Source organism: Furipterus horrens, unplaced genomic scaffold (genome assembly GCF_987537825.1).
Source record: "Furipterus horrens unplaced genomic scaffold, mFurHor1.1.pri manual_scaffold_4, whole genome shotgun sequence".
NCBI classification, from domain to species: Eukaryota; Metazoa; Chordata; class Mammalia; order Chiroptera; family Furipteridae; genus Furipterus; species Furipterus horrens.
The window spans coordinates 24,429,921-24,455,547 of NW_028327174.1; the positions used below are offsets into that span (position 1 = coordinate 24,429,921).

The 25,627-nt window shown below is 40.5% G+C and overlaps 1 protein-coding gene and 1 non-coding gene across 2 annotated transcripts; both read left to right on the forward strand.

Annotated features, from left to right (window-relative positions):
* Positions 1-1,219: 1,219 nt before the first annotated feature.
* On the forward strand, positions 1,220-1,326 carry LOC150011369 (U6 spliceosomal RNA). Its single transcript, XR_016510895.1, has one exon. It is a non-coding gene; the product is annotated as a U6 spliceosomal RNA (small nuclear RNA).
* Positions 1,327-8,562: 7,236 nt separating this feature from the next.
* On the forward strand, positions 8,563-14,874 carry GABARAPL1 (GABA type A receptor associated protein like 1). Its single transcript, XM_090272844.1, has 4 exons — positions 8,563-8,929; positions 12,636-12,714; positions 13,764-13,882; positions 14,764-14,874. Exons 1-4 carry the CDS (start codon positions 8,840-8,842, stop codon positions 14,827-14,829), a joined length of 354 nt encoding a protein of 117 aa, XP_090128970.1. The 5' UTR covers positions 8,563-8,839; the 3' UTR covers positions 14,830-14,874.
* Positions 14,875-25,627: the final 10,753 nt, after the last annotated feature.

The window sequence follows — 25,627 nt, forward strand, 5'->3', positions numbered from 1 at the left end:
AATAATTTTCGTTGCTACTTCATAACTAATTTTGCTACTGTTATGAATCGTAATGTAAATATCTGTTATGCAGGATGTATTTTCATTGTTACAAATTGAATGTAATTAAAGCATAATGATTAATCACAAAAGCAATATGTAATTATATATGTGTTTTCCAATGGTCTTAGGTGACCCCTGTGAAAGGGTCGTTTGATCCCCAAAGGGGTCGCGACCCACAGGTTGAGAACCGCTGACTTAAAGCCAAGTGTCTGTAGTGACAAACGCTAGTCTGTAGTGGTGGCCTTTACTGCCACCTAGCGGAGCCAGGCTAGAAATGCATTCTCCTATTGGAGCCTATCTGCACTTCTCTCCAGTTCCTGGAATACTAACTGAACTAAGCCTGGGTGAGATCCTTCCCAATGCGCCATCCTGTTATATAATGTTAACCTGTCCACCTAACATACTACTTCCACAATGTACTACTCTATTTGGCGAAAAATTGCTCACCAGTGACCTTAGATATCTCAATGAAATCTTTAAAGCACAGTTTTCTCATCTGTGGGATAGGCGATAATAACACCACACAGGTTTGTTGTGAGGATCAAATAAACTAGGGATATATGACAAGATTTGTAAAGTATTATGTGCATGTATTTTTGTTATTCTTGATACAGATATTTAATTTTTACATGCCTGCAGTGATTTTACTGAAAATTATGTTCTGATTTGTCTTTTTGCTATGTTTTTGCTAAGTCATACATAAGTAGCTTTCTTTCATCAATAATATTTGTTAATTGAGGTAAACAACTAAAGATATGTGATTCCTCTTAATATGCTCCGTGTAGAGGTAAGGAACAGAGTTATTAGAAAACTCATTTATTATGGAATTAGCTCCAATACTCAGGGAGACATTACGGAGCCTGGGAATGGCTGATTAGTGCTGTGCCTCATTAAATACATTTTTGGAGGAATGCTCCCTCAGCCCAGCCAGAAGGAAAATATTCTGAGTATAACCTGCTGGCGATCTGCGTTTATCCTGAGTCATTTATCAAATTGCCTCCAGAAATTGTTGAAGTGCATGAATTCTTAATAGCACCTGAGGTGGTGTCCTTGTTCTGCCACTGCTGCATGAATCACTTCATTATCACACATTCCGTAAAATATTCTTGGCTTAACTGTCCTTCAAGATACCAGTCAGAAAGAAGTTAAAATGTTGTCAGGTATAAAAAGACCTTGGGTGCTTGCTTCAGCAGCACATATACTAAAATTGGAATGATACAGAGCAGATTAGCATGTAGCTTGTGCCAGGATGACATGCACATTTGTGAAGTGTTCCATATTTTTATAAACAAATAAAAATGAAAAGATCTTGGAAGAAACCCTGTCTTGTTCTAAGGAGATCTTTCTGCCCCATTTCTCCTGGCCCCTTTGCCCTCCTCTTCAGCCATGTGGAGTTTATTTATGTCACTATTCTACTTTGTCACAAGCTAGCAGCACCCATTTGGCTTCACATCTTTATCTGCTCAGCCTAAGACATCCGTTAATCAGCTCAATCACTTTCACCTCAGTTCTCAAAAAATTGTAACCCCTTTAAACTTTCTTCAACACATTATTCAAACTTTAAACATTGGTTCAATGAAGCACACTGATTTCTCCACAAATTCTACGCTGTTGAGCAGAGCTGCAGAAAATCTCTCACCTCTACTGACTGAGGTCATTTACAAGGTCATGGTCTCCAGTACTCCTGAACCATTTACCATTTCTTCTAGATTTTCTTTAGTAATTTTCAAATTTCTTTCAATAGTGATTCAAATTTCAGTATTTCTCTTCAGACCTTACACCAATAACTTATTGATTCTAGGAAGAGGATTTGTCCTCCCAGGAGACACCTGGAAGATCAGTGTAGCCCTGGCTGGTGTGGCTCAGTGGATTGAGTGTCAGCCTGTAGACCAAGGGGTTGCCGGGTTGATTCCCAGTCAGGGCACATGCCTGGGTTTCAGGTCAGGTCTACACTTTGATATCTCCCTCCCTTTTTTTCTCCCTCCCATCCCCTCCCTCTAAGAGTAAATAATTAAAACCTTTTAAAAAAAAGATCAGTGTACATTAGTTCCCACAGGACAATCTGGGGTAAGATAGATCTGAGAGAAGATTGAGCTCTGATGCTTGCTTTTCATCTGGGGTCTGGAGGTCTGAGTTGGCCTAGGGGGTGTGGCCTATAGATTTTTATTAGGGGGTCCGTTTAACACACTGAAAGTTTGCTTATATATAGGCATATGGAAATAAAGCAAAAATGGTATTTATGTAACCAGTTTAAGAGACAGGCAAGAAAAATTGCAAAGTCTGGGAACAGCCAGCTGTGTTTGCTTTCCCTGGGTAAACAGATGGGCTGGAAGGTAATAGAGGCCATGATGGGAAATCTGCTCTTGAGCAGGCTGACTGACTAGGGAAACAAGTTCAGTGATTCACGGGTTGTCCATGACACATCGAGAGTTCAACTGTGGAAACCATTTTGCATGTTGTCTCTGAGTAATGTTGGCCAGTGTTCTTCTGTCGGCACCTTCACCTTGGTGAAGCCAAAATAACACTGTTTCTCATCTCAGAATTCCTCATGATTTTAAGAGTTTGGGAAGGGTATTGTGAAAGTGGTAGTATTTGAGTTGAAACCTGACAGATGATAGAATTTTAAACACCAAATATACCGTATAAGAGCACTTTGTGTCTATGAGCAAAGATAGAAATAATGAGACTATGAATCACGGAGAGTGTGAAAAATTCTAAGAGTGATATAATAAGAATGAATCTGGAAAGATAGGTTGGCCTTTTTATGGAAGGCATTTCGTAGGAGCTTAAGCAGTTTGATCTTTATCCGGCATGATCTTTATCCTGCATGCTATGAAAGCCAGTATTAGGTTTACAAAGAGGGCAGATCATGTGACTTGTAAGGTGGTTGGCTGACAGTAGAGGATGAATAAGAGAAGTGAGCATGGAAGACGGCGAGACCGTTATGGCCACCAAGCTATCCCACAGACAACCCATCAACTTCCCTCATAAAAGCTGTTATAGGCAAAGTTAGGGGGAAAAGGCAGGCTACATTCAACACCTCTTCATTTCAGCTTCACGGTTCTCATCCTTTATTAATGTTGCTCTTTAGTTATTGCAGTTCTTGTTTGACCAATGGTATCAATATTCCAAGTATCTAGACCTCTCTTGAGTCCTTGCTTGTATATCAAACTTGTCTATACAGGATCTCTCTTGTACTCCCATCTTGCACTAGACTTAGAATTTTCTCTCCCCTATGATGTCAGTACTAATTATTACAGGTGGTAAAGCTGAGTACTACCCGCTTCCTTCTCCCCAAAGAGTTATAAATTCAAACTCAGTAAATACCAAAGTAGATAAATGCAAATCCAATTCAAAGGGGACAAAAGTTCATCAAAAATCAAATAATTCATAAGTAACATTACATTTGAATGCCTACAGTGCACCATTAAATTCTCCAAACTCTATTCTCTTTTATCAGCATTGGAGGCTGAATTGTAGAGAAGTGACTTAATTTGCAGGGAATTGGCTGTCTAAGCTGGTTTTACATTTAACTTCCTCAGACTTCAAACACCAGACGTAAACACGTTTTGCTCCTATTTTTAAATTTAATTTTTATTCCTTTTTAATCTGTATGAATACATTCATACAGATTAAAAAGTCAAAGGGCTCTACAAGGCTTGTGAAGAGAAGTAGCATCTTCCCACCACACATAAAAACTCACTGCTTTTTAGCTAATTTTGTAAAATTTACACTTCTCCAAATTCTACACATAAGTTGCTATTCCTGATTTTTATTTTCAGTCTGGAGCATCATCTATTAACTTGCCATAATAAAAGATGAAAATTTAGTCATTTTTAATTACAATGATTCCTATCTTTGCTACTGTGGGGGATGGAAAAAATTCCCCTTTCCCTCCTCTGGTTCTTTTGGCTGGACCAAATAATCAAATCAGCAGGAGGCAAATTGACAAGAGAAAAATCAAATTTAATCTCTTGTGCGTGGGAACCCCACATACATGAGAGAGTCAGAGACCCTGTGTACATGAGAGGCTCAGAGATAGAAAGGGGCTTGAGGTATGAGAGACATCCTGAGCTAGGATGGAGGTAAACTGCCTTGGGGGTTTCCAAAGGTCATTGCCGGATGATAAGGCATTCAGTAAATAGTAGTTTTCCCTGACCTATAGACAGGCCAAAAAGTTATGTCTGATATTCTTTTATGGGCAAGGTCTAATTCAAAATCCTCTAGGTAGTCAAAGCAGGGCTGGGTGGGGGGTGGGGAAGGCAGAAGTTCCTCTTGAGTCTGAGCTTTTTTTTTTTTTAAATTGAATTTATTGGGGTGACATTAGTTCACAAAACCATACAGGTTTCAAGCGTACAACTCAATAAAGCATCATCTGCAGACTGCAATGTGTACCCATTGCCCCAAGCAGAGTCTTTTTCTACCCCCATTTTCACCCCTTTGCCCACCTCTACTTAATCCTCACCCACCTTTCCCTCTGGCCATCACCACACTGTTATCTGTGTCTTTGTGTTATGTATGTATGATTTTTGGTTAATCCCTTCACTTTCTTTAATCCATTTCCCATCTCTCTCCCCTGACACCTGTCAGTCTGTCCCATGTATTATTCATGCCTCTGTTTCTATTTTGTTTGTCAGTTTTTGTTCATGAGATTCTACATATAAGTAAAATGGTATTTATCTTTCTCTGACAGGCTTATTTCACTTAGCATGATAATCTTCAGGTCCATTCATGCTGTTGCAAAAGGTAAGATTTCCTTCTTTTTTATGGCCATGTAGTATTCCATTGGGTAAATGTACCATAGCTTTTTTATCCACTCATCCACTGATGAGCACTTGGGCTGCTTCCATATCTTCGCTATTGCGAATAATGCTGCAATGAGCATAGGGGTGCATATATTCTTTCTGATTAGTGTTTCAGGATTCTTAGGATATATTCCCCAAAGTGGGATTGCTGGGTCAAAAGGCAGTTTCATTTTTAATTTTGCAAGTAAACTCCACACTGTTTTCCATAATGGCTGCACCAGCCTGCATTCCACCAACAGTACATGGGGGCTCCCTTTTCTTCACATCCTTGCCAGCACTTGTTTGTTAACTTATTGATGATAGCCATTCTGGAAGGTGTGAGGTGATATGTCATTGTGGTTTTAACTTGCATCTCTCTGATGATTGATGATGTTGAACATCTTTTTATATGTCTATTGGCCATCTGTATGTCCTCCTTGGAGAAGTGTCTATTCAGGTCCTTTGCTCATTTTTAATAGGATTGTTTGTCTTCTGGTGTTGAGTTGTGTAAGTTCTTTGTATATCACCTTTAACTCAAAGTAATCTGCATACCACTGAGGCATATCTTGGGGTGGCTTCTTCTGCACCCCCCACAATACCATGACACATCTGAACTTTTCTTATGTCCTACTATCTTCTAAATATAGTTATATCACAATTTTGATTAGATAAGTATAATGGAAACAGGCTTTATGGTTTACATTTTTGGCTTTTTCCCTTATTCCTTGTCCAAGCATGGTGTAGTCATTTAATTGTTCTATGCTCAACGTCTTGTAAAATGAGGATAAAATTAGTACATATACATTACACTATTATGTGAGGCTTATGGGGGTTAATATCACACATTCTATACATAAAGCTTGTATGTTAAAACATTAATAACTATTAACACCTTTTACTGTCTTGGGGATTATCCTCATCATGTGTTAAATCCTGTTTCCTATATCTCATATTTTTTCCTTTTTTGTTTTACTTCCTTATTTTGTAAGTGCTTTCTGAAAACAGATACACAAGAAATGAATTCATGGAGATTTTCCATGTCTAAGGAATGTCTTGTGCTACCCTCAAACTTTAAATGATAGTTTGGTTTGTCACAAAATTCTAAGAAGAAATATTTTCCCTTAAGAATTTTTTAAGGCATAAGTAGCTGTTATAAATAAAATCTGACCTCCTTTCCCCATTTTCTGAATTCTCTCTCTCTGAGACTCCTAGTATTTGAATGTTGAACCTCTAATTTACACCCCTTTCCCCCCATCCCATCTCTTTGTCTTATTATTTTACTTTCCAGGAAATTTCATCAACTTTATTCTAATGTTTCTATTCAAAAGTTTCTATTGACTTTCCCAAACACTACAGAGAATCTATGACCATTGAGAGATATTAAGAAGAGAAATGACACATGAAATATGATTTTATTATAATTAGTCTGGCACTCTATCTCCCTCTCCTAGAAATGATGAAGACAAACAGTAAAGCCTAATTAAGAATGGGCTTGAATGATATGGTGGTTTTAAAATATGTTCACGAATTCTCTAACATTCCTCCCATCTGTGGGGCAGGTCCATTCGCCTACTGAAGGACATCTTGATTGCTTCCAAGTCTGGGCATTTATAAAGGTGCTAAAAACACCTGTGTGCAGGCTTCTATGTGGACAGGAGTATTCAAGCTCTTTGGGTAAATACAAAGGAGGGTGATTGCTTATAAGAGTATATTTAGTTTTCTAAGAAACCACAAAACTGTCTTTCAAAGTGGCTGTACCATTTTCCATTTCCATCAGCAATGAATGAGAGTTTCTGAAATGTGAACTTTTTAATATAGTTTTTTGAATTTGGTTATAAAAGGAATTTTGATATATTTTATCTGACTGAATGTGGTAATTTATAAAATTAGCTTCTATGTAGTATTTTAAGTGTTATGCTTAGAATAATGGTAGAGAGCAAACTTTGGAAATGACAGATTGGGTACTCTAAGATAAAATATTAGCATTTTGAAAAGCCTTGAAGCAGAAAGTTTAACTGAAATTTTATGTTCAAATTATTTTTCATATATAAATTTCCACTGTGCTTAGGTATTTTTTAAATAAAAGTTAAAACCAGCATTTTAACTAGCTATGATTGTTTCCAGTAGATTTGATCAGAAAACAATAGTCTCAACGTATTAATCTCCATTGTAATTACTTTTCTCAATCGGTTGTAAAGTACTTCTTTGGAAGATTTAGCTATATTTGGGTCAAAACTAAAATGAGCTAAATTTTCCAAGTTGAAAATAAGGACTAAAAAATAAAAACATATAATGTAATAAAATAACTGTTGGATTTCCACACATAAAATGAATTGAAAGATGCCATCACGAAGTAGGGCGATACAATTCATTTTCTTGTTTCAATAATGCAACTTAGTTGCATTTATTTTGTGGCTTTATTTTTAAAATCAGAGACCCTGAGAACTTGATACAAGGTACGTGACAGGGGCTGCCCTTTATCTCATATAGTTTTCAGAATTTACCAAACTTATACTGAGCAAAGCAGCCCTTCCTCACTCTTCTTTATCTTTCACAGTATCTGCTGCTCTTCCCCAAAAGGTCCCTGAAATCACTGCCTTTAACAGTGGTAGGAACGCTGGCTGGTGTGGCTCAGTGGACTGAGCGCTGGCCTACCAGCCAAACGGTTTGCAGGTTCGATTACCAGTCAAAGCACATGCCTGGGTTGCGGGCCAAGTCCCCAGTAGGGGGCGCGTGAGAGGCAACCACACAATGGTGTTTTGCCTCTTTCTCCCTCCCTTCCCCTCTTAACAAAAATAAGTAAATACACAAATCTTTAAAACAAAACAAAACAGTGGTTGGAAAGGCCTTAGACCCTTTGAGTCTTGGTGAGGTGAGGGGAGGTCCTGAGGGGAGGCCACACTGGCACCTGGCCCACCACCCTTTCCGGTAGTGCTTTCTATTCATATTGGGGACACTTCACCAGTAGTAGTAGCATTCAGGTGAATTTTTGCATAAGGAAAAAAAATGTTGGAGAAAAACTACTGAACTAATCACTTAAATCTCTTGATGTTTTCTTTTCCATAAGACAGGCTCAACTTCCGAGTTACTAGGAGAAAGTGCATCATTTCTATAATTGAGCATGAAGCCCTTAGTAGTCATGACAGGATACCCTTTCTCTGGACCTTGGTTACACCTGATGCCCTTCACCTAATAGTCTCTTCGAATTCCTGAGTCACGTTTTGTTGCTGTTCCTGCTCTGGGAACAAATTGCAGCACCGACCCAAGCAAAATGACGCCAACGTGGTGAAGGAGGGGTCACGGTTGCAGGAAGCCAGCTTAGTTTCCGAAGTGCCCGGCGGGTGCAATTGAAGGAGCAAAGGGCAAAATGCAAGTACGGGGCATTTCTGCACTGGCCAAAGAAACCCCTGGACCCCCAACCCCTCATTTCCCAGATTCCAGATCCCAACCAGCTGGAAAAACCTGGATTTTCTCCAGTTGTGTTTGTTTTTGGGCTCAACCAAGAAACAGCGATGGAGAGGGAAGAAGACAATTTTAGAACATATTATTTTTTGTTTTAAAACCATCACTCATGTCCCATTCTCCATAAAATAAGAAGTAAAAACTATTTCTGTCTGCAACGAGCTCTATTCCGGGAAAGGTCAGATAGGAAGAGAACACACGGATATCAACAACGTGTCTGCCCCACCTCCCCGGGTCCCGCGCCGCCCGGGACGCTGGGGGCGGAGTGTCGTGACATCACAACATCAACGCACCGCCTTGTTGTTTTTGTGTTCCCAGCACTCGGGAAAAGCCACCGGAAATTCTCTACCTGGCCATCCCCGACCTGGGGACCGTAGGACCCGAGATCCATTCCGAACCCTCTGCCAAGCTGCGCTGCATTGGAGCTCCCATATCCGTCGCGATTCTGAAACACACTGAAATTTCGCGGAGGGAAACAGGACCGGAGAGACGCAATCATCAGCGAGGAAGGCAGGCCCCGTCCGGGGATCTTAGAAACCCTGCGGTCCATCATGAAGTTCCAGTATAAGGAGGACCATCCCTTTGAGTATCGGAAAAAGGAGGGAGAAAAGATCCGGAAGAAATATCCGGACAGGGTCCCTGTGAGTTCCAGGGGAGCGGGAAGGGGGAGGGGAAGAGGGACTGTGGGCAGGAGGGGGAATCGTGATGGCTGCCCTAAGGCAGGGAAGAACGCTGGTCCCTAGGATTCCTTAACCCTGAACGCCCTTCACTGCGAGGAGGCCCAATGCAATGGGCGTTCTGGCAGCGGACCTTTTAAAACCCATGTACTCTGGCCCCGTACCCATCTTTGGAGCCGACCGCATCCTTAGAGCGGAGCCTGCGTTTGAATGACTCAGCAATATTCAGAAGCTGTGTAGGTTGGGAGGTGCTTAAAATGTGACCCTTTTGTACATTTGCGCCCTTTAAGACGCAGGGAAATTGGGGAATGATGTATGGTTTGCTCCCATAGATTTCTGCCTTAGATGGTTTTCCCTTAATCAGGTTGACTTTGCTTTTCATAGCATTGGATATAGGAGGCCAAGATTTGGAAACCAGTTTGGTTTTTTTTTTTCCTTTAAATTCTGTGAAGATTGGGGGTTGGGGTGTGGGGGCAGGAGTGCCACAAGACGGGTCTGGCCCAGAAAACAAGGTCACGTTCTCTGCGCAACAGCCGGATTGCCTCATTCTTGGCCCCGGGGCAAGCGTGGGGCCGTCAGTTTGCCCCGCTACTTATTCTGATCAGATTGTAATTGGACACAGTCAGGAAGGCCTGAGGCGTTCTGCTCTTGGTTTTTGGACCCCGGTTATCAAAATGAAACTCGTACAGTCATTGAGGAGGAACAGAGGGTATCTTTCTGCATCCGGGCCTTTCTCCCGTCACCCCTCCCCCGCCACTTGCCTGGTTTTCCTCTCCTGTAGGCTGCACAGCCGGATTGGAAAGAGTAGACTTGGAAGTGTGTTCCCTCTGGAACAATAAACGTTGGGTGTTGGAGATGAAGGAGCAGAGACTTTAGATTGTACTCTTTATCTTCAGGCAGGGACATTAAGATAAACGCTTCAGATAAAGGGATTGAGATGATCTGATTTGCTTTCTTTACCCGCAGGTAGTCTTGGCCCTCTTCTCCAATTCTTATCTAATTGTCTGGTCTCATAGCTACCAGAGCAAACTGGGCCTGAGGCCAGCAGTAAAAACCCTGAGCAGTCCTTTCCCTATAAGAAAGAGGAGACTTGAGGGCTGTTCTGTTCACTAAAAACTGTGCACAGAAAGGATCCTTCACTAATTACTTTGCTGGTCTCTGGACTTTGGATGACTGAACAGTTTCTCCCAATTCTGGTGATATTTGACTTTCTTATAATAACATTTAAAAGTGACAACTTTTATTGATAGTTTACCATGTACCTGAGCATATTCTGAGTGCTGTGTAGTCGTTCACTCTATAATCAGAAGTACTGGAAATAAACTGTTGCTTCCATCAAGCGTTCACAGAGTAGTATGAGGCTCTGTTCTAGCAGCTCTATATAAGTTGCAAACTCTGAAATGTACCTGCTCCTAAATTTAGGTAAAATTCCTGTTTCCTTAAAATCAACCCCATCGCATTTCCATTTACATGCATTCACCTAGAATATTTCAGCTAAATCTCCCTATTCTCTTCCTGTTAAATTTGGTGTTAAATGTTTTACGAAACTGTATAATTTGTAAACTCTTAGGACCATCAGTCAGAACTTACGGTCCCTCCAATTAAGTTTTAACCAGTGCTACGCCTCCCAACTGCTCCTTATAGGTATTCACTTAGTGACCTTCTTTCTAGCTATGACGCAGAAAGGAGAGTCTGCTCTGAATTCTGAGATTTGATTCCAGTTTTGCACAGGACACTTAATCTTGAAGTGTTCTGTTTACAGAAAACAAGGGTAGGGTAAATGATTTCCAAAGCCCCTTCCAGCTGGACCATTGGTGCTATTAAAGCAGTCACGTAGCCTGACTGCTCACATAACTCAAGCTTAGCCCCAGCAGTGTCTGTAGAGCTGCCACACCTGGTGGAAAGTTGTGCTCGGCCTTGAGATAGGAGGGTTTCGTGGGTTCCTGAAATGATCGTAATAGCTACAGTGTATTGAAAACCTGCAACATCGCAGGAAACTGTTAGGCACGGGTTGTCTGTTTTTTTAAATTCATAAACAGCCCCAAGGAGTATTAGCCACATTTCATTTCACAGATGAGAAAAAGAGAACCAAACAGGCAAAGTCTGGCCCAGAGCCCACTGTGAGAAGTCGGAGTTGGGATTCTTTGAAACAAGTGTTTTCTGGTAAACCAATGCTTTACCCCTTCCGCTTTTCCTCTCCAAATCATTACCCCTCCCCCCGCCACGGATGTCTCCTTTGCCGTTGGTTGTATTGCTCTTTTTATGCTCCCTTCTGTGGTTTCTTTTTCTTACTATCCAGAGCTGGAACTTCCAGGTTTCACAGTCCTGCTAGACACAGTACTATACGTCCTGTTCAGCTTTGAATTTATTACCATGTTGCCTCCTGTGCCTCCTTGTCGGACCTTCATTGGTCTCTCCCTGAAGCTCGTCCTACTTTTTAATTTCTCATTCACATATCACTACTCCAGTTTTTATTTTTCTATTTACATAAAGTAAGTTTTTCACTATTTTAATCAGTCCCCTTAAATTTAAAAGGTTCAGACCCTTCCTCTAAGCCAATTCTTATGCTTAGCTACTTCTATATAATTTACAAAGCATTTCACATAAAGTTTTATGGATTATTCAAGTTTACAGCATCAATCCCATAACTATATAAAGGAGGTGTTGTAAAGTTACCATCTTCCTTTTACTTACTGGAATGCTGAAGCTCAGAGAGGTTAAGTGACCTGTTGAAGATCACACAGCTACTAGGGAAACTTGTCCAGTGTTTATATCTGCTGCTTTTAACTTTCCTGTACCTCCCATATCTATCTAGGATGATGTTTTCTGAATTAAAATCTAAAGCTCGTGGTTTTATAATAGATTTTGAAATATTTAAGATTTAAATATGTAATATAATGTGTATAATTCTGTAAATACTAAATATTTTTGTAATAAATATTTAAATACTTTAAGCTTTAAATATTTATAAGTATTTTATAAATTTACATTCATAAGAAGTCTTTAATTTTTATATTCATTTTTTTATTACAGAAATATATGATCTTTCTAAACCTTCAAGTATTATAGAAATATTTAGACATTGAAAACTTCCTTGAAATTTTAACATAATCGATATTAATAAATAGGTTATTGAATTGATACTATATTGCAGAATATCACACTATAAGAGGTATTTTACTACTACTTCTTTTAATAAAATAGTGTCTTGAACATTTTTTGTGGTCATTCTCAAAAATTTTGACAAAGTATAAAATTTGAACCACGTTGTCTATAGCTCTAATAAATGTCATTTACAAGAAAGAAAACTAATAGGTACTCTGGACCATTTGAGAATACCCATACAATCTTAATGCTCTAATTAAGTATCAGAAAGCATATATCCTATAGTATACTTTACAGGTAACTTGTAATTACTTAAAATCAAGGTTCTTTTTACTTTTCATCACATGCCCTCTCCATCCTCTTATTCTTGCAGTAATAAAACTACAACCTTTCTAAGAAAGTCCATTACCCCATAAACTTGGGAGGGGTAAGGGAGAATAAGAAATGGAAAAATGTTGTTGGCACTAGTCACACACTTCAAATAGGGCAACTGTTGAATGTGGAAGGGGAAATACTAGGTTGGATTCCATAGTTTTCACTCCCTATTCTCTGCCTGTCCTCCCAGGTGATCGTGGAGAAGGCTCCTAAGGCCAGGGTGCCTGATCTGGACAAGAGGAAGTACCTAGTGCCCTCTGACCTCACTGGTAATGTTCTCCCTTCCCTTGACCCTTCCTCCCTTGGCAAAGCATTCCCAGTCCTTCCTGCATGTGTGAGATTGTGAGACCGAGGGAGTAGGGCTGAAGAAAGGGAGTGGGGTTTCCCAGAGAATTAGGTGATTCAGAAAAGGTGGCGTAATTCTTCCACATCACCAGTTCCCTTAAGCATTTCCCATCGTTGTGCCTTGTTCGATTTAGACGTGGTGAAGTGCAAAATGTTGAAAAAGATCAGATAGCCATTAGTTAAACCACTTAAAGTCGGCTTTGTTACTGTGATGTCAATTTATTCCAAAAGAAAAGCTAGACTAGTTTCTTGCAAGGATCACATTTTAGAGATTCTCAAATGAATACCTTTTCCCAAGCTGTTTTTTTTTTGTTGTTAACCTTTTATAGATACTGTTTGAAATTGCAGAGGATATATTCATTCTTCACTTTGATCCTCAGTGGAATAATCACTGCGTCCAGGAGATACTGGAAAGAAATTTTTCTAGATTTATTTGCCCCGGAGTTATTAGATTTAAATATCAGCCTTCTAGAACTTTTTCATTGTTCTCGGTGAAAGGGAAAGCACTGAACTCCCACTCATTGTCCCAACATTGAGTGATGGTGCTAAGATAGATTACTGGAGTCCAGAAGATCTCATCCTGTGACTAGTTTGTCTTAGGATGGAGGTGTGTTCCAAATAGACAATGATGGGAATGTTTCAGTCTGGAGATACATGGTATTCCCTCAAAGTCGTCCTCAGGCTGGAGTGGATATGCTAACATCAGGTCTGAACTTGAGTAAAGAATGGAAGTTCCTGTTTTCTGAGGGATAAGCTCATCAGTGGCATGGTAGGGAACACAAGACTTTTTTGAGTTTCACTTTATTTGTACAGCTATCAGACAGTATTGGGTTCTGTTCAGATGGTATGTAAAGGTGGTACTTTAAAGAGAATAGGTATAGATTTTTTTTTTCCCCTGGGTCTTACCCTTCTCCTAATACCTTGGGTTCTTCCCCCTTGCATTTTTTTTCTAACACCTTCTTCCTTCATCCAGTTGGCCAGTTCTACTTCTTAATCCGGAAGAGGATCCACCTGAGACCTGAGGACGCCTTATTCTTCTTTGTCAACAACACCATCCCTCCCACTAGCGCTACTATGGGCCAGCTGTATGAGGTAATAGTTCTGGTCCCAACAATACCGACAGGTCTGGTGTTCTTCAGCTTTTGTTCCTGTGCGCTTTGATAATGTGCCCGGGAAGTGGAGCAGGAGGTGTTGTCTGTCAGGATCCTCTTACCCTTGGCAGTGTGAGGCCCTGGGAGATTAGATACCACTTGTCCTTTAGGAATGGAACAGCTACTAGATTCAATCCCTTTGAATTCTCTTTTCACTCTTGCCTTAGAAGAGGATTTTAACAAGGGATTAGCTCTATTGAAACCTCAGGAGATGGCTTCTGGTTGTGAAAATTTCAAATAAATTTATAATTAAGGCAAAAGTCTTTAGGTTGTCTTAACAGATACACTCAGCTGGAGAAAATAAGTTAGATGGTTTTATTTGGTTCAGTTGGTAAACGGTCAGAATCTAATATGAGAAAACTATAGTAAAGAACATCTTTGTGCTGTGCCGCCCCAGAGGGGGACTGTGTCATTCCTTAGAGGGGTTCACACACGGTGCTGCCTTCTTGGGCCCCATTAGTGAGTTAAATAAACGTCTGATACTTCTAATCTAATTTTTATTCCACAGCATATATTCCCTTTTAGTATGTGTTTCAGTATGTACGTTTTGTTGTATCTGTTCCCCTTGCTAGAATGAGCTTTTAAAGGTAAGGACTATGCCCTAGTCTTGTTTGTATCCCTGATATGTGTGTGTGTGTCATATTCTCCATGAAGATTTTTTGTGAAATCAGAGTTGAGCTGCACTGATTCCGAATATTCACTGTTGCTTCTTTTAATGGGGTCTATGATACTGTCTGTGCCTACTTTAAAAGGTTATGTGAGGGTCAGAGTCTGGAGATAATGGATGTTTTCTAACCTGTCCTCTTGTGTCTCTTCCCCTAGGACAACCATGAGGAAGACTATTTTCTGTATGTGGCCTACAGTGATGAGAGTGTCTATGGGAAGTGAGTGGTGGAAGTCCGGCAGATGGGAGCACCTGGACTCGGGGGTGGGGGAGGGGTGTGTGTGGGACTTGGGGGAGAGATGGGGGGGCTCCCACCATGGAGGAGACAGAAGGTGAAGACATCTGGAAACACTACACCGCACACACCGTCACCATATTTTCACCTGCTCAATTGATGTTTTTTTGCTGCTTCCTCGGCCCAGGGAGAAAGCATGTCAGGACCGAGCTGTTGGATTAGCTTTGCTCGAGGAATGGAGATGATATAATTTCACAGCATTGCTGCGAATTTTTGTGTGATTTTTTTTTTTTTTATAGAAGAGTCAGGAAGTGGGCAAGTTGGGGCCAGAGATGATTGTGGACCAGCATTAGCTTCCTGATCTTCCCTTCTCTTTGGGCAGAGATTCTCTTTTTGACATTTGCACAAGATAGATAGAGGAAGAGGATGGGAATGTTTTAGGACTACTAGTAGTGGACCGTTCCTAGGGACCAAAAGAGACACATTGTAATTAAAACATTGTGTTCCATCTCCTTTCTGAACACCTCCCCCTCCTCCCGACCCCCATTCATAAGCTCATCACACAAATATTTGTCTGGTAGACATCAGACAAATTTAGATGGAGCTCTCTTACTTTAGGAAAATAGGGGCCAGGTGTGAAGGACATTATGATTATGAAGGTAGTTTTGGGAGTATTAACTGGAATCGATGAAGCATTGAACATCTCTGCCTAACCTGCTGTCTCTCTGGTGCCCGTTCTTCCACACCTACCTTGGAATTTAATGAACCTCAGCCAAATCCAAGTACAGACTCAAGGGATGTCCTCCCTCCCTGCGTCCCTTCAGTCTCTCATGCACAGAGATGCTGAGTGATGGCCAGCTGCTTCCCTCCATGGGTTTTCATTTACTGCAGCTGCTAGTTAGAAAAGTTTGAGGGGATGACTTTTAGTAATTTGTGGGAATTCTGTTGATTCTGTTTATTTTCACTGTAGGGGTTGTGGGTGGGGGTGGGGAGCAGGAATTGCACTTGGACATGACATTTCAGTTCATCTCTGCTAATAAAAAGGGTCCTCCCGGAGGGGGCGTAGAATCTGTGTGTCAATTCTGTCAGCTGCCAGCTCTTGTGTAATGAAGTTTATATGTCAGGCCAAGGAAATAAAATAATTGCATACCTTAAAAACCCACCATGAGTTCAGGACTGTTGCCTTTAGTATATTTTGGAATGAATGGCAGATGGAGACTGAGCAGAAAATTTTGAGTGGGGTGGCTGTTAGCTACATTTGCTCATACATGGTCAGACATGTACGTGTTTACTGACCAGCAGTTAGATTGTGGACGTGGGGCAGTGTGTGTGGTGCATTGGTGGTATGTGCATGATTTTCTCCCTTGCAGATAAATGCTTTGTCATTGCTTTATGCAATTTTCAAAGGTGAAGCCGGTGGATTCCCTCCCATCACAATTTAGGGGGTGGAATTGGGGATGTGCTTATTGAATGTGCAGGTGTCTAAGCCTTGTCCCAGATTTAGCCCACTCAGAACCTCAGCGTAGGTGCCTGTGTGTTTAATCTCATGATTCTGCTGCACGCTGAAGGTGGGGAGGTGTGGCTCTATATACCTGGTTTTGCTCTAAGTCCCAACCAGACATGCTCCCTCCACATCTTGGTCAGTATGAGGCTAATGCAGGAGAGAGATCCATGTAAGGCTACTCAGGTCACACAAGTTTGGTGTCTTCTGACCATTTCAGTCCTTGAGTCCCTAGGGACCACAATGTGGGAGGGGAGTTGGGGGTGCAAGTTATGAGACAAAAAACAGTAGAAACTGCTTTCTTAAAGAACTTTAAAACTGGTCTCTGACCCTTTAATCTCTTGCATCTGTATCCCCACGTGGTGTCTACCTCTATAGAGCATTATGGAGTATATTAGAGTCACCAGAAAGGAGGTAGGTAGTTATGAAAGTTGTGGCAGGATTCCATCCACCACCAAACCATGCCCAGAGTACTGACTGAGAAAGTTATGTCAGGACTGAGGGGGAAGCAGGAAGCCCAGCCAGCACCAGAGGAAAGAAATTAAGAAAAGCTTTAAAGACCCTGGGGAGCTCAGTTGATTAGAGCATCCTCCTGATACACCAAGGTTGTTGGTTCAATTCCCCAGTCAAGACACATACATGAATCAATGAATGCGTAAGTATGGGAAACAAGTCATTGCTCTTTTTCTCCATCTCTCAAACTGATAAATATTAAAAAAGGAATTTTTATGTTTACAACAAAGCACTGAAAATGGACACCTGTCACTACTGATAAAACATTGAATTGTGGGGTGGGCTGGGTGAGGGGGAGAAATGGGAAAAAGTGGGACAACTATAATAGAAAAACCAAAAATTTTAAAAAAATATTGAGGTGTTGCTTCTGATAAGCCACGTGGAAGCTGATATTTTAGTTAAAATGTAAATTATATTTTGAAACTAATAGACTTAGTCACTGCCTAGGAATGAGATGGGATGAATGTTCAAAATAAACATGTCAGATCTCAGTCCTCAATACACATGGGGAGCAGATCCTGTAGGGCGAGGGATTGTGGATTGTCACCAAACTAGAGGTGCTTTCGATGTAGAGCCTCTGTCTCCATAGGAAGCCTTTGCTTATTTCAGTCTGACCTATCTAGGTTTTTCTGTTCGGAAAAATTTGTCCTCGGATGGGACATTACATGCCGTGTTAGACCAGGCCTCTGATGTTCTAAATCCAAAGTCCAAATAACGTAGCTGAGTTCAAAGACAGGCAGACGGGGTATTTCAGTGGTCTGATTTGGACGTGATGCTCTGTCCTAAACATCAGTATCTCGGCCACTTCTATTCTTCCTGCTAGTTAAGCTTTAAAGCTCCTTGGAGCCCTCTGGCCATTGTGAGTCAAGTCTCAGAGTGAAAGCAATTTAGGAAGTCTGTAATCTGGGCCCCATGTCCCATGTAAGGTTCACTGACACCCTGATGCTTCTCTCTGGGAATCAAGCTTGGATGATGTGTCGAATAGTCCTGTTTTCCCCTTGGAATCCACTATGGCATCACTGTCAGATGAGTGAGTCTAGCTTTTACCATATATTTTGGTAGAACTCGTATCTATTTGTAGGGTAAACATCTAGGTTTGCCAAGGAGCATCTCGATTTATGCCTATTGTGCTGATGGATTGATTTATGCTTATTTCACTGTTGCAAGTTCCCCAGTGGACAAAAATATATGGTCACGCTCCTTATAAGTGGGAGCTTATTCCCACCATCGAGAGAAAGAGACTGCCTATGTCATCCAGATACATACTGCCCCAGGACAGCTCTTCACCCAGTGTGGGTAGAAGCCAGAAAGATAAGGCCACTCTCGAATGGCAGACTGCCGTTTTTCCCCAATGGAGAATTGTTTTCTTCCTATAAAGCACTGTGCGTTTAAAAAAGTTAAAGACTTGTGAAGTCTGAGGTTAAGAGTGCAAAAGACCAAAACGGCGATTAACTAATGAATGGTGGTAATAAGGCAGACAGGTGCACAGCCTGGCACAACTCTAGGGGGGACCATGGGGTTTTCCGGTGGGCACAGTACCCCCAGCATGTGTACAGGCCTCTGGCTGTTGCAGTGCCCCTTTGGTTACAATATTGCCAGTTGTGCCAGTTACATTTAGTAAGCACGTGTTTTATTTGTGTGATTAACCAAATAAGTACTAGGGATGTTATAATTTTGAGGTTGTGTGTGTGGCTGGGTCATGCTGTACACTTGCCTATGGATACAGCACCAAGTCAGCTCTTAGAGTAAACAAGTGCATCATTTCTGGAAAATGAACTAGTCAACAAAGCGGTTTCCGCCAGTTTTTACCCTACATGAAGATGTGTAATCAACTATTTCTAGCTGTGTTTTCTTTCAGATATAATTTTACTGAGATTTGAATAAGCTCCAAGCATTCATCTTTATTTGTTTTTTTTTTTTTATTTCATTTTTGCTGCATGAAACCACCAGTTATTTTCAGGAACTGACCCATGTTGTCACTTCAGTGCAGCCCGAAGGTCCTTGACTGATGTGTCCCCTCCCACTCCCCCCACCACTCTGTTTTTGGGCACTTTCAATGCTAAGGCTGTAATTTGGTCAACTCAGCCTGTGCCGTATTATCCTGTGGATGACTCAGGGCCACAGAGCTTGCTTTTCTCAGCTATTTTGATGTATACTTAAAAACAACAACAAACCCCCAAACAAAAAGCACTCGGAGTCCTGCATAAAAACTGAGAGACTGTGGTCATGTCAGTCTAATTGCTTATTTGAATTATAGGACCATTAATACTTTTTTTTCTTTTATTCTGCAGTTACGGATGGGCACATGGGTACTTCATAAATCCATACAACCAGATTATTTTCAAAGATTGAAATAACAGGAAGTAGTCAAATGACATTTGGACATGCCATTGTGCAGGTATACATATATTTCAACAGTGACTCACAAAAGACCTAAGTCATTCTGGGTGTATGTAACATTGTGAACCATCTGTCTTGACAGTTCTATTTTCAACACAGCAGTGTGTTTATTCAAGATACTATGACTTGATTAGAGCTGTTCAGCACTTGAGATTTGCATAAAGTGACCCTGAGTTCATGCATGGGTGGTTGAAACACATTTTCTATTTTAACACATCTAGTGGGCTCATTGTTCACGTCCTTCAACAAAAGCATGATGATTGCTTACTGCTTGGTATCCAAAAACTAACAATAAGACATATTCTTGGTGCTGACATGGGTTAGCTTCCTACCTCCTTTAAGTCTCGGCTCAGCTGTCATGTCAAGCCTACCCTGAGCACCCTTTTTAATATTTCAACATCCTCCCCCTCTCCCACCTTGCTCTGCTTTGTCCTTTTCACTCAGCACTGATCACCTCACATTTTAAGTTTATTGTCTTTCTTCCCACTGGATTTGTAAGCTCCACAAAGGCAGAAACTCTGTGCTGCACACTGGTTTACACAAGCTAGTTAGAACAGTGCCTGACATGTATTCAATAGATGATAGGCTCAAAATATAGTAGAAAGAGTAGTAACTATTGATAGGACTGAACATTTCATTTCAAGGGCTTGGTAATTCAGTTAAGAGCTGCATTTTCCATGAAAGCACAGGTTATAAAAGGGCCATTCAAGGAACTTTGGGAAGCCGTTGGAGCTTACTAGAAAGAAGATCTGGAGGCAGGAAATAGGGTTCGAATTCCAGCTCTGCCACTTAGCTTGCTCCGTAACATGGGCCAGTTTATTTTTTTGTATAAATATAATCCTGAGTTCCTTCCCTGTCAGAGATAATAAAACACCATAGGTCCATGTGACTATTTAATAAATCCTTTGCAAACCACTAATTGATTGCATATCTGGAATGTATTTTATTTAAACCTAAAATGGCCATCAGTCTAGTTGCCAGGAATAATCTAGATCTCCGCTTCTGGTTCACTGGTTACACTGTAGGCTATTAATTGGCAAATGCAGGAAATGGCGTGAGTCAGGGAAAAGGAAGCAGAACACGTTGAGATGGGTGTCTCTAAAGATGGCTCGCAGACTTGATGGGAAACACAGCTGAGAGGGCTCTTTTCCTCCCCTGAAACTCGCCTTGAAGACCCATCTTATAGCTGCCATTTAATCTTCAAAGGTGGTAAAGCCCGGAGGTGGGATCAAGAAGCTAGAACAGTTTTTAGCCATATCCGGCCGGAATTAATATGCGTGTTTTAAGAGCTTACTTTGATTTTTTGTTAGGTACGAAACGTCCAAATATTAATCGTGCCCTACGCACATTAACAACCACAACCGCCCTCCCTTCACACCACCCGAAGCTGATTAAGGATAAAGCTCCTTCCAAAGGGGATGACCTCAGCTCAGCTGTCTGCGGCCCACACGGCTCTGCGGCCAGAAGCGCTTTTCCCTCCTGAGCGCAGCCCGGTGCTGGGGTAGACTGGTTCTGGGGTGGCAAGTTAGGCATCTTTTCTCTTTGCCTTTTTTTAAGTCAATTTTCTAATCCCCAAATGACAGATCCCTGAAGGACCCCCACTTCTCAAGTACCCACAAGTGAGCAAGAAGGTGAATTAAAAGGCAGGAAATCCCCGGCTGGTGTGGCTCAGTGGACTGAGCGCCAGCCTGCAAACCAAAGGGTTGCTGGTTTGATTCCCAGTTAGGGCACATGCCTGGGTTGCAGGTGAGGTCCCCAGTTGGAGGCACATGAGAAGCAACCCCACATTGATATTTATTCCCCTCTCTCAAAAAATAAATAAATAAAATATTTAAAAATAATAATAAAGGGCAGGAAAGAGAACAAACATTTATTGGCCAATTATGTATTCTTATATAAATCACTGTGCTAGATTCTTCTTAAAAAATGGAATGTATTGGGTGATACTTGTTTGCAAAGCCATACATGTTCCACGTGTACAACTCAACAAAACATCTGTGCACTACATTCTGGGCCCATTGCCCCAAGCAAAGTCTTTCCGCCCCCACTTCCCCCACTTTGCCCGCCTCCACCTACCCTGAGCCCCCATTTCCCTCTGTCTGTAACCACACTGTGGTCTGTGTCTGTGTGTTATGTATATGTGTTCTCTGGCTAATCCCCTCACCTTCCTCCATCTAGTCCCCCAAACCCTCTCTCCTCTGACAGCTGTCAGTCTGTCCCAGGTATCCATGCCTTTGTTTCTACTGTGTTTGTCAGTTTATTTTGTTCACCAGATTCCGCATGTAAGTGAGATCATACGGTATTTGTCTTTCTCTGCATGACTTATTGCACTTAGCATAATACTCACCAGGTCCCATCATGCTGTCACAAAAGGTAAAATTTTGTTTTATATGTCCATGTAGTATTCCATTGTGTAAATGTACCACAGCTTTTTTTATCCACTCATCTACTGATGAGCACTTGGGCTATGTCCAGATCTTGGCTGTTGTAAATAATGCTGCTATGAACACAAGAGTGCATATATTCTTCTGAATTAGTGTTTCAGGTTTCTTTGGATATATATGTAAATTAAAACCAAAATGAGATATCTTCTCACACCTGCCAGAATGGCTATCATCAATTAGTCAACCTTCTCCAAAGAAACAGAAGCAATAAGATTATAGAGAGAGACATATAAATACAGAGGTGGGCGAAAGTACATTTATAGTTGTTTATATTATTATTACAATAGTTTTATTAATTCAAGATTGTCACTCAAAACTGTAAAGCTACTTTTACCCCCCGCCGCCGTATTTCATAGAAGATATAAGTACCTTCTCTGATCCTGCCCATTCATAACCTGTCTCTCAGCCAAATAAACACGAACAATCAAAATACTAACCATGGTTTGACCTTTAGGTTTTACTCTGTTGGCTTCTACCTGAAACATAAAATTAGAAATGTGATGATTTATTTGGCAAAGAAGTGTATCAGGGAACACCCAATAGGTGAAGAAGATAAAGCAGCATTTGTAGTCAGGTGGAAGCTTTTGCAGTCCCTCCTAAAACGCCGGAGATGACCCTTGCCTGTATCTGGTGACTCCCATCTGCAAGCACTACTCCCGGGGATCCAGCCCACATGATGCAGTCCTGATGGACACAGATGCTGCAGGTTCCTGCGGGCATGACATTCGGCTGAGAAGACAGTAGGGCAGAGCTGGCTCCATGCCATCCCCCACCCCCTTTCTCTCTCTTTTTATAATCTTCACATGACTGTTGTAGATTTTGTTTGTTTATTCTTGAACAAGATAACCTGGGTCTTCATAAACTACAGCCACTTGGACTCACCTTCTGTCCTACTGAATGGGGATAAACTATGTGTTATTTCTGATACCAGCTGCACAGTGGCCAGCTTTTAAAAACCACAGCATCACTGCTGGGAAGAACGTGGGGGAGGGTCTGAGCATCTTTACATTTTACAAACCCCTCAAGTGATTTCTGTGGTCAGGGTTATGAAGGATCTCACCTGGATGCTAATTGGTACCAGTTCTGTAAATAGGAACTTTCTCCTGAATTTACTTCATTTTTCCTATTAACAGCCCTAGAATAATTCTTGCCAGATCCCGTTCCTTCTTCATCAATACTTGCGGGGCTGTGGAATCTAAAACAGTCCCAGTCAGTGAATTAGATGTCTGCTAGACCGACTTCTTGCACACAGTTAAGAAAATAACCACCTGTTATGCTCACAATGACTTTCATGCTATTTGATCTCACTGAAAGACTTTGATGAGTTAACTTACAAGGATACCCTCAAACCCGATTCTTCCCTCCCACTCCATCAGTTAGGTCATTGAAACAATTATGTTCATTACACTTACGGCCACAAGGTGGCGGGCCAGATCCATTTAATAACTCAAGGCAGCTGGGTAACTGAATGCAACTATCATTTTTTCATTTGTCGCTAGTAAAAGGGAGTGTGTCACTTTCCTGTAAAAAAAAGACCACAGACTTTCACTACTAGCCAACCAGCCAAAAATATAAGAGGTCATCTTCATTGATTTTCAACTTTTTAAAAATCTTCTAAAGGAGGCAGACACATTACAAATTTTTAATTGTTTTTCTGACTTTCTAGTGTCTCAGAATCTAGACAAAATACTAACATGCTATCTCAGACAATGAAAATCCTTCTGTTCAAAAAATTAAGTGATGCATATTCAAGAATAAAAAATAGAAGTATATTTAAAATAAAATAAAAAATATACATCTGTTTCCTCATTTGTTTTGTTTGAGTTACCTAAGAGTTAAAAAAAGGGGGGTGGGGTGGGGAGACACCAAATAAAAACTTATAAAAAGGAAAAAGCAAAATGCTTTATGTTTTACATTAGTTTTTACATCTCTGAGAGTGTTGCTTATATAAAATGTGATGTTTTGTGGATAGACTATCACTGCAATTCAAAAAGCAGGTATCAATGATAAATTCCTTTAAATATCTCTCAGACCTGACTTTGTTCTCACTGCCTCAGTCTACAGACTGTTAATGAAGAACTTCCTTTTTGCAGGTGGATAGAGGATGCTGAAGCAGGAAAAGAAAATGGACACTATTTTTTTGGTCAAACTTGCTCTACTCCTTGTTTCTTTAGGAGTTTAAGCTTTCAGATAAGTATAAAAAGGCTAGAACTACCTTTTGGTATTGCTTTTATAGAAGAAATAAGTAAATAATAAAAAATTAAAATAAAATAATCTCTGCAGCTACAAAATATACGTTTAAGTATTGCTGTTTATAATGGTCAGGTCTGCTAAAGAGATACATGTATACAGTAGTCTTCTCCTTATCGCTTCAACCTCCTGTATAGCCTGTCAGTTGCTCTGTCACTAATTCATTTTGATCCACACTGGTCCTATATCTATTTCTGGAACTGCACTAGGCAATTTTCTGCTTTGGCAGCTGTGCGCATACTGACATGTTCTGCTGAACTGCTCCTCTCCTAGGTCTTTATGGCCAACCCATTCTTATACTTTGTCTCAGCTTAAATATTACAATTTCTGGTCAGCCAGTTAGATATTGCAAGTTTCCTCCGCTATTGCTCTGAATCTCAAACCATTTTTTGTTACAATTATCACAGTAATTGTAACTCATATTTTTTTTACTTGCCTTTTTAACTTAGATTTTGTCATTTCTTTCATTAGGAAGAATATAGTCTCCATGAAGCCAAAGACCATGTCTATTTTTCATTCATTCAATAATTATGTCACATGAATATTTAATTTGAGCCTGCTATGTGTCAGGTATTATGCAGTTTGCCACACAATAAATATTTTTTTAGATAAATAACAATATCTCTTTAGAAGGAATGCCCCCTTTAAAATTTTTATATATAAACTGAGAAGCAAATAGTAGATGTTCACACTCTTGAATTTAACCAAAGTAGATCATTTCATTTGAATCTCAATGAGAAAAAAATCTGACAGATAAGCCTATTAAGTAAAAAATGTATGTGAAAAAACAAGAACATTCACTGAACTAATGATCTATATATGTGGAGCACATATCACAGAACCAGAAACATCCTTGCATAGAACCAAAATAATCCAGCATATGACATTAATTTTTTAAAAATGATGAGTTGAAATTTGTTGAATGATACAAAAGCAGCCCATTTAGGGTCTAAAAGGGAGGTGGTGGTTCCTACCTTAATATTTGATTATTGTGACCTTTCCTTACATTAGAGCTCTGTGAATCTTATCTGACCAAAGATAATAACAGGCTGGCTGAAGATTGTGCTTGTGGTCTCTGGGCATAAAGTTTTTTTCAGTACATCCACCTACTTAGGCCTTCAAAACTTCGAAAGTTAGTCTTGGGCACTCACCTAATTATTACTAAATTGCTCAAGAAGCTCAGACATTCTGGAAGACCTGATTATGGGGATTAGCCATCATCAAAGTTTTTCCTGTTATCTTATTCTTGTTTTTGCTGTAGCTAAGCACTTAACGGTTTTAGCTTGATTTAACAAGAAAGATACAGATATTGATTCAGTGTCACAGGATTAGAGTAAGCTTCTACCAGGACAATGAACAAGTATAGGGAAGGGTATAAATATATTCAAAGTGAGAACATCTATTACAGCATTCCCTCACTTAATGCCGGTATTACGTTCCAGACACCCCCGCCCCCGCGAAGTAGGAACCTTAGGTTTATTCTACATTCTTATACCTATGTAACTTTAACAACATACCCATACCCATACCACAAAATCCTGTGATATAGCGAAAAATCTGTGATAAATAATTAAATATAACATTTTTTAAAAATCCTGCGATACAGTGAGGCTGCGATAAGTGAGCCGCGATATAGAGGGACTACTATATAGCAGGGAAGCTTGGTACTAACAATAGCA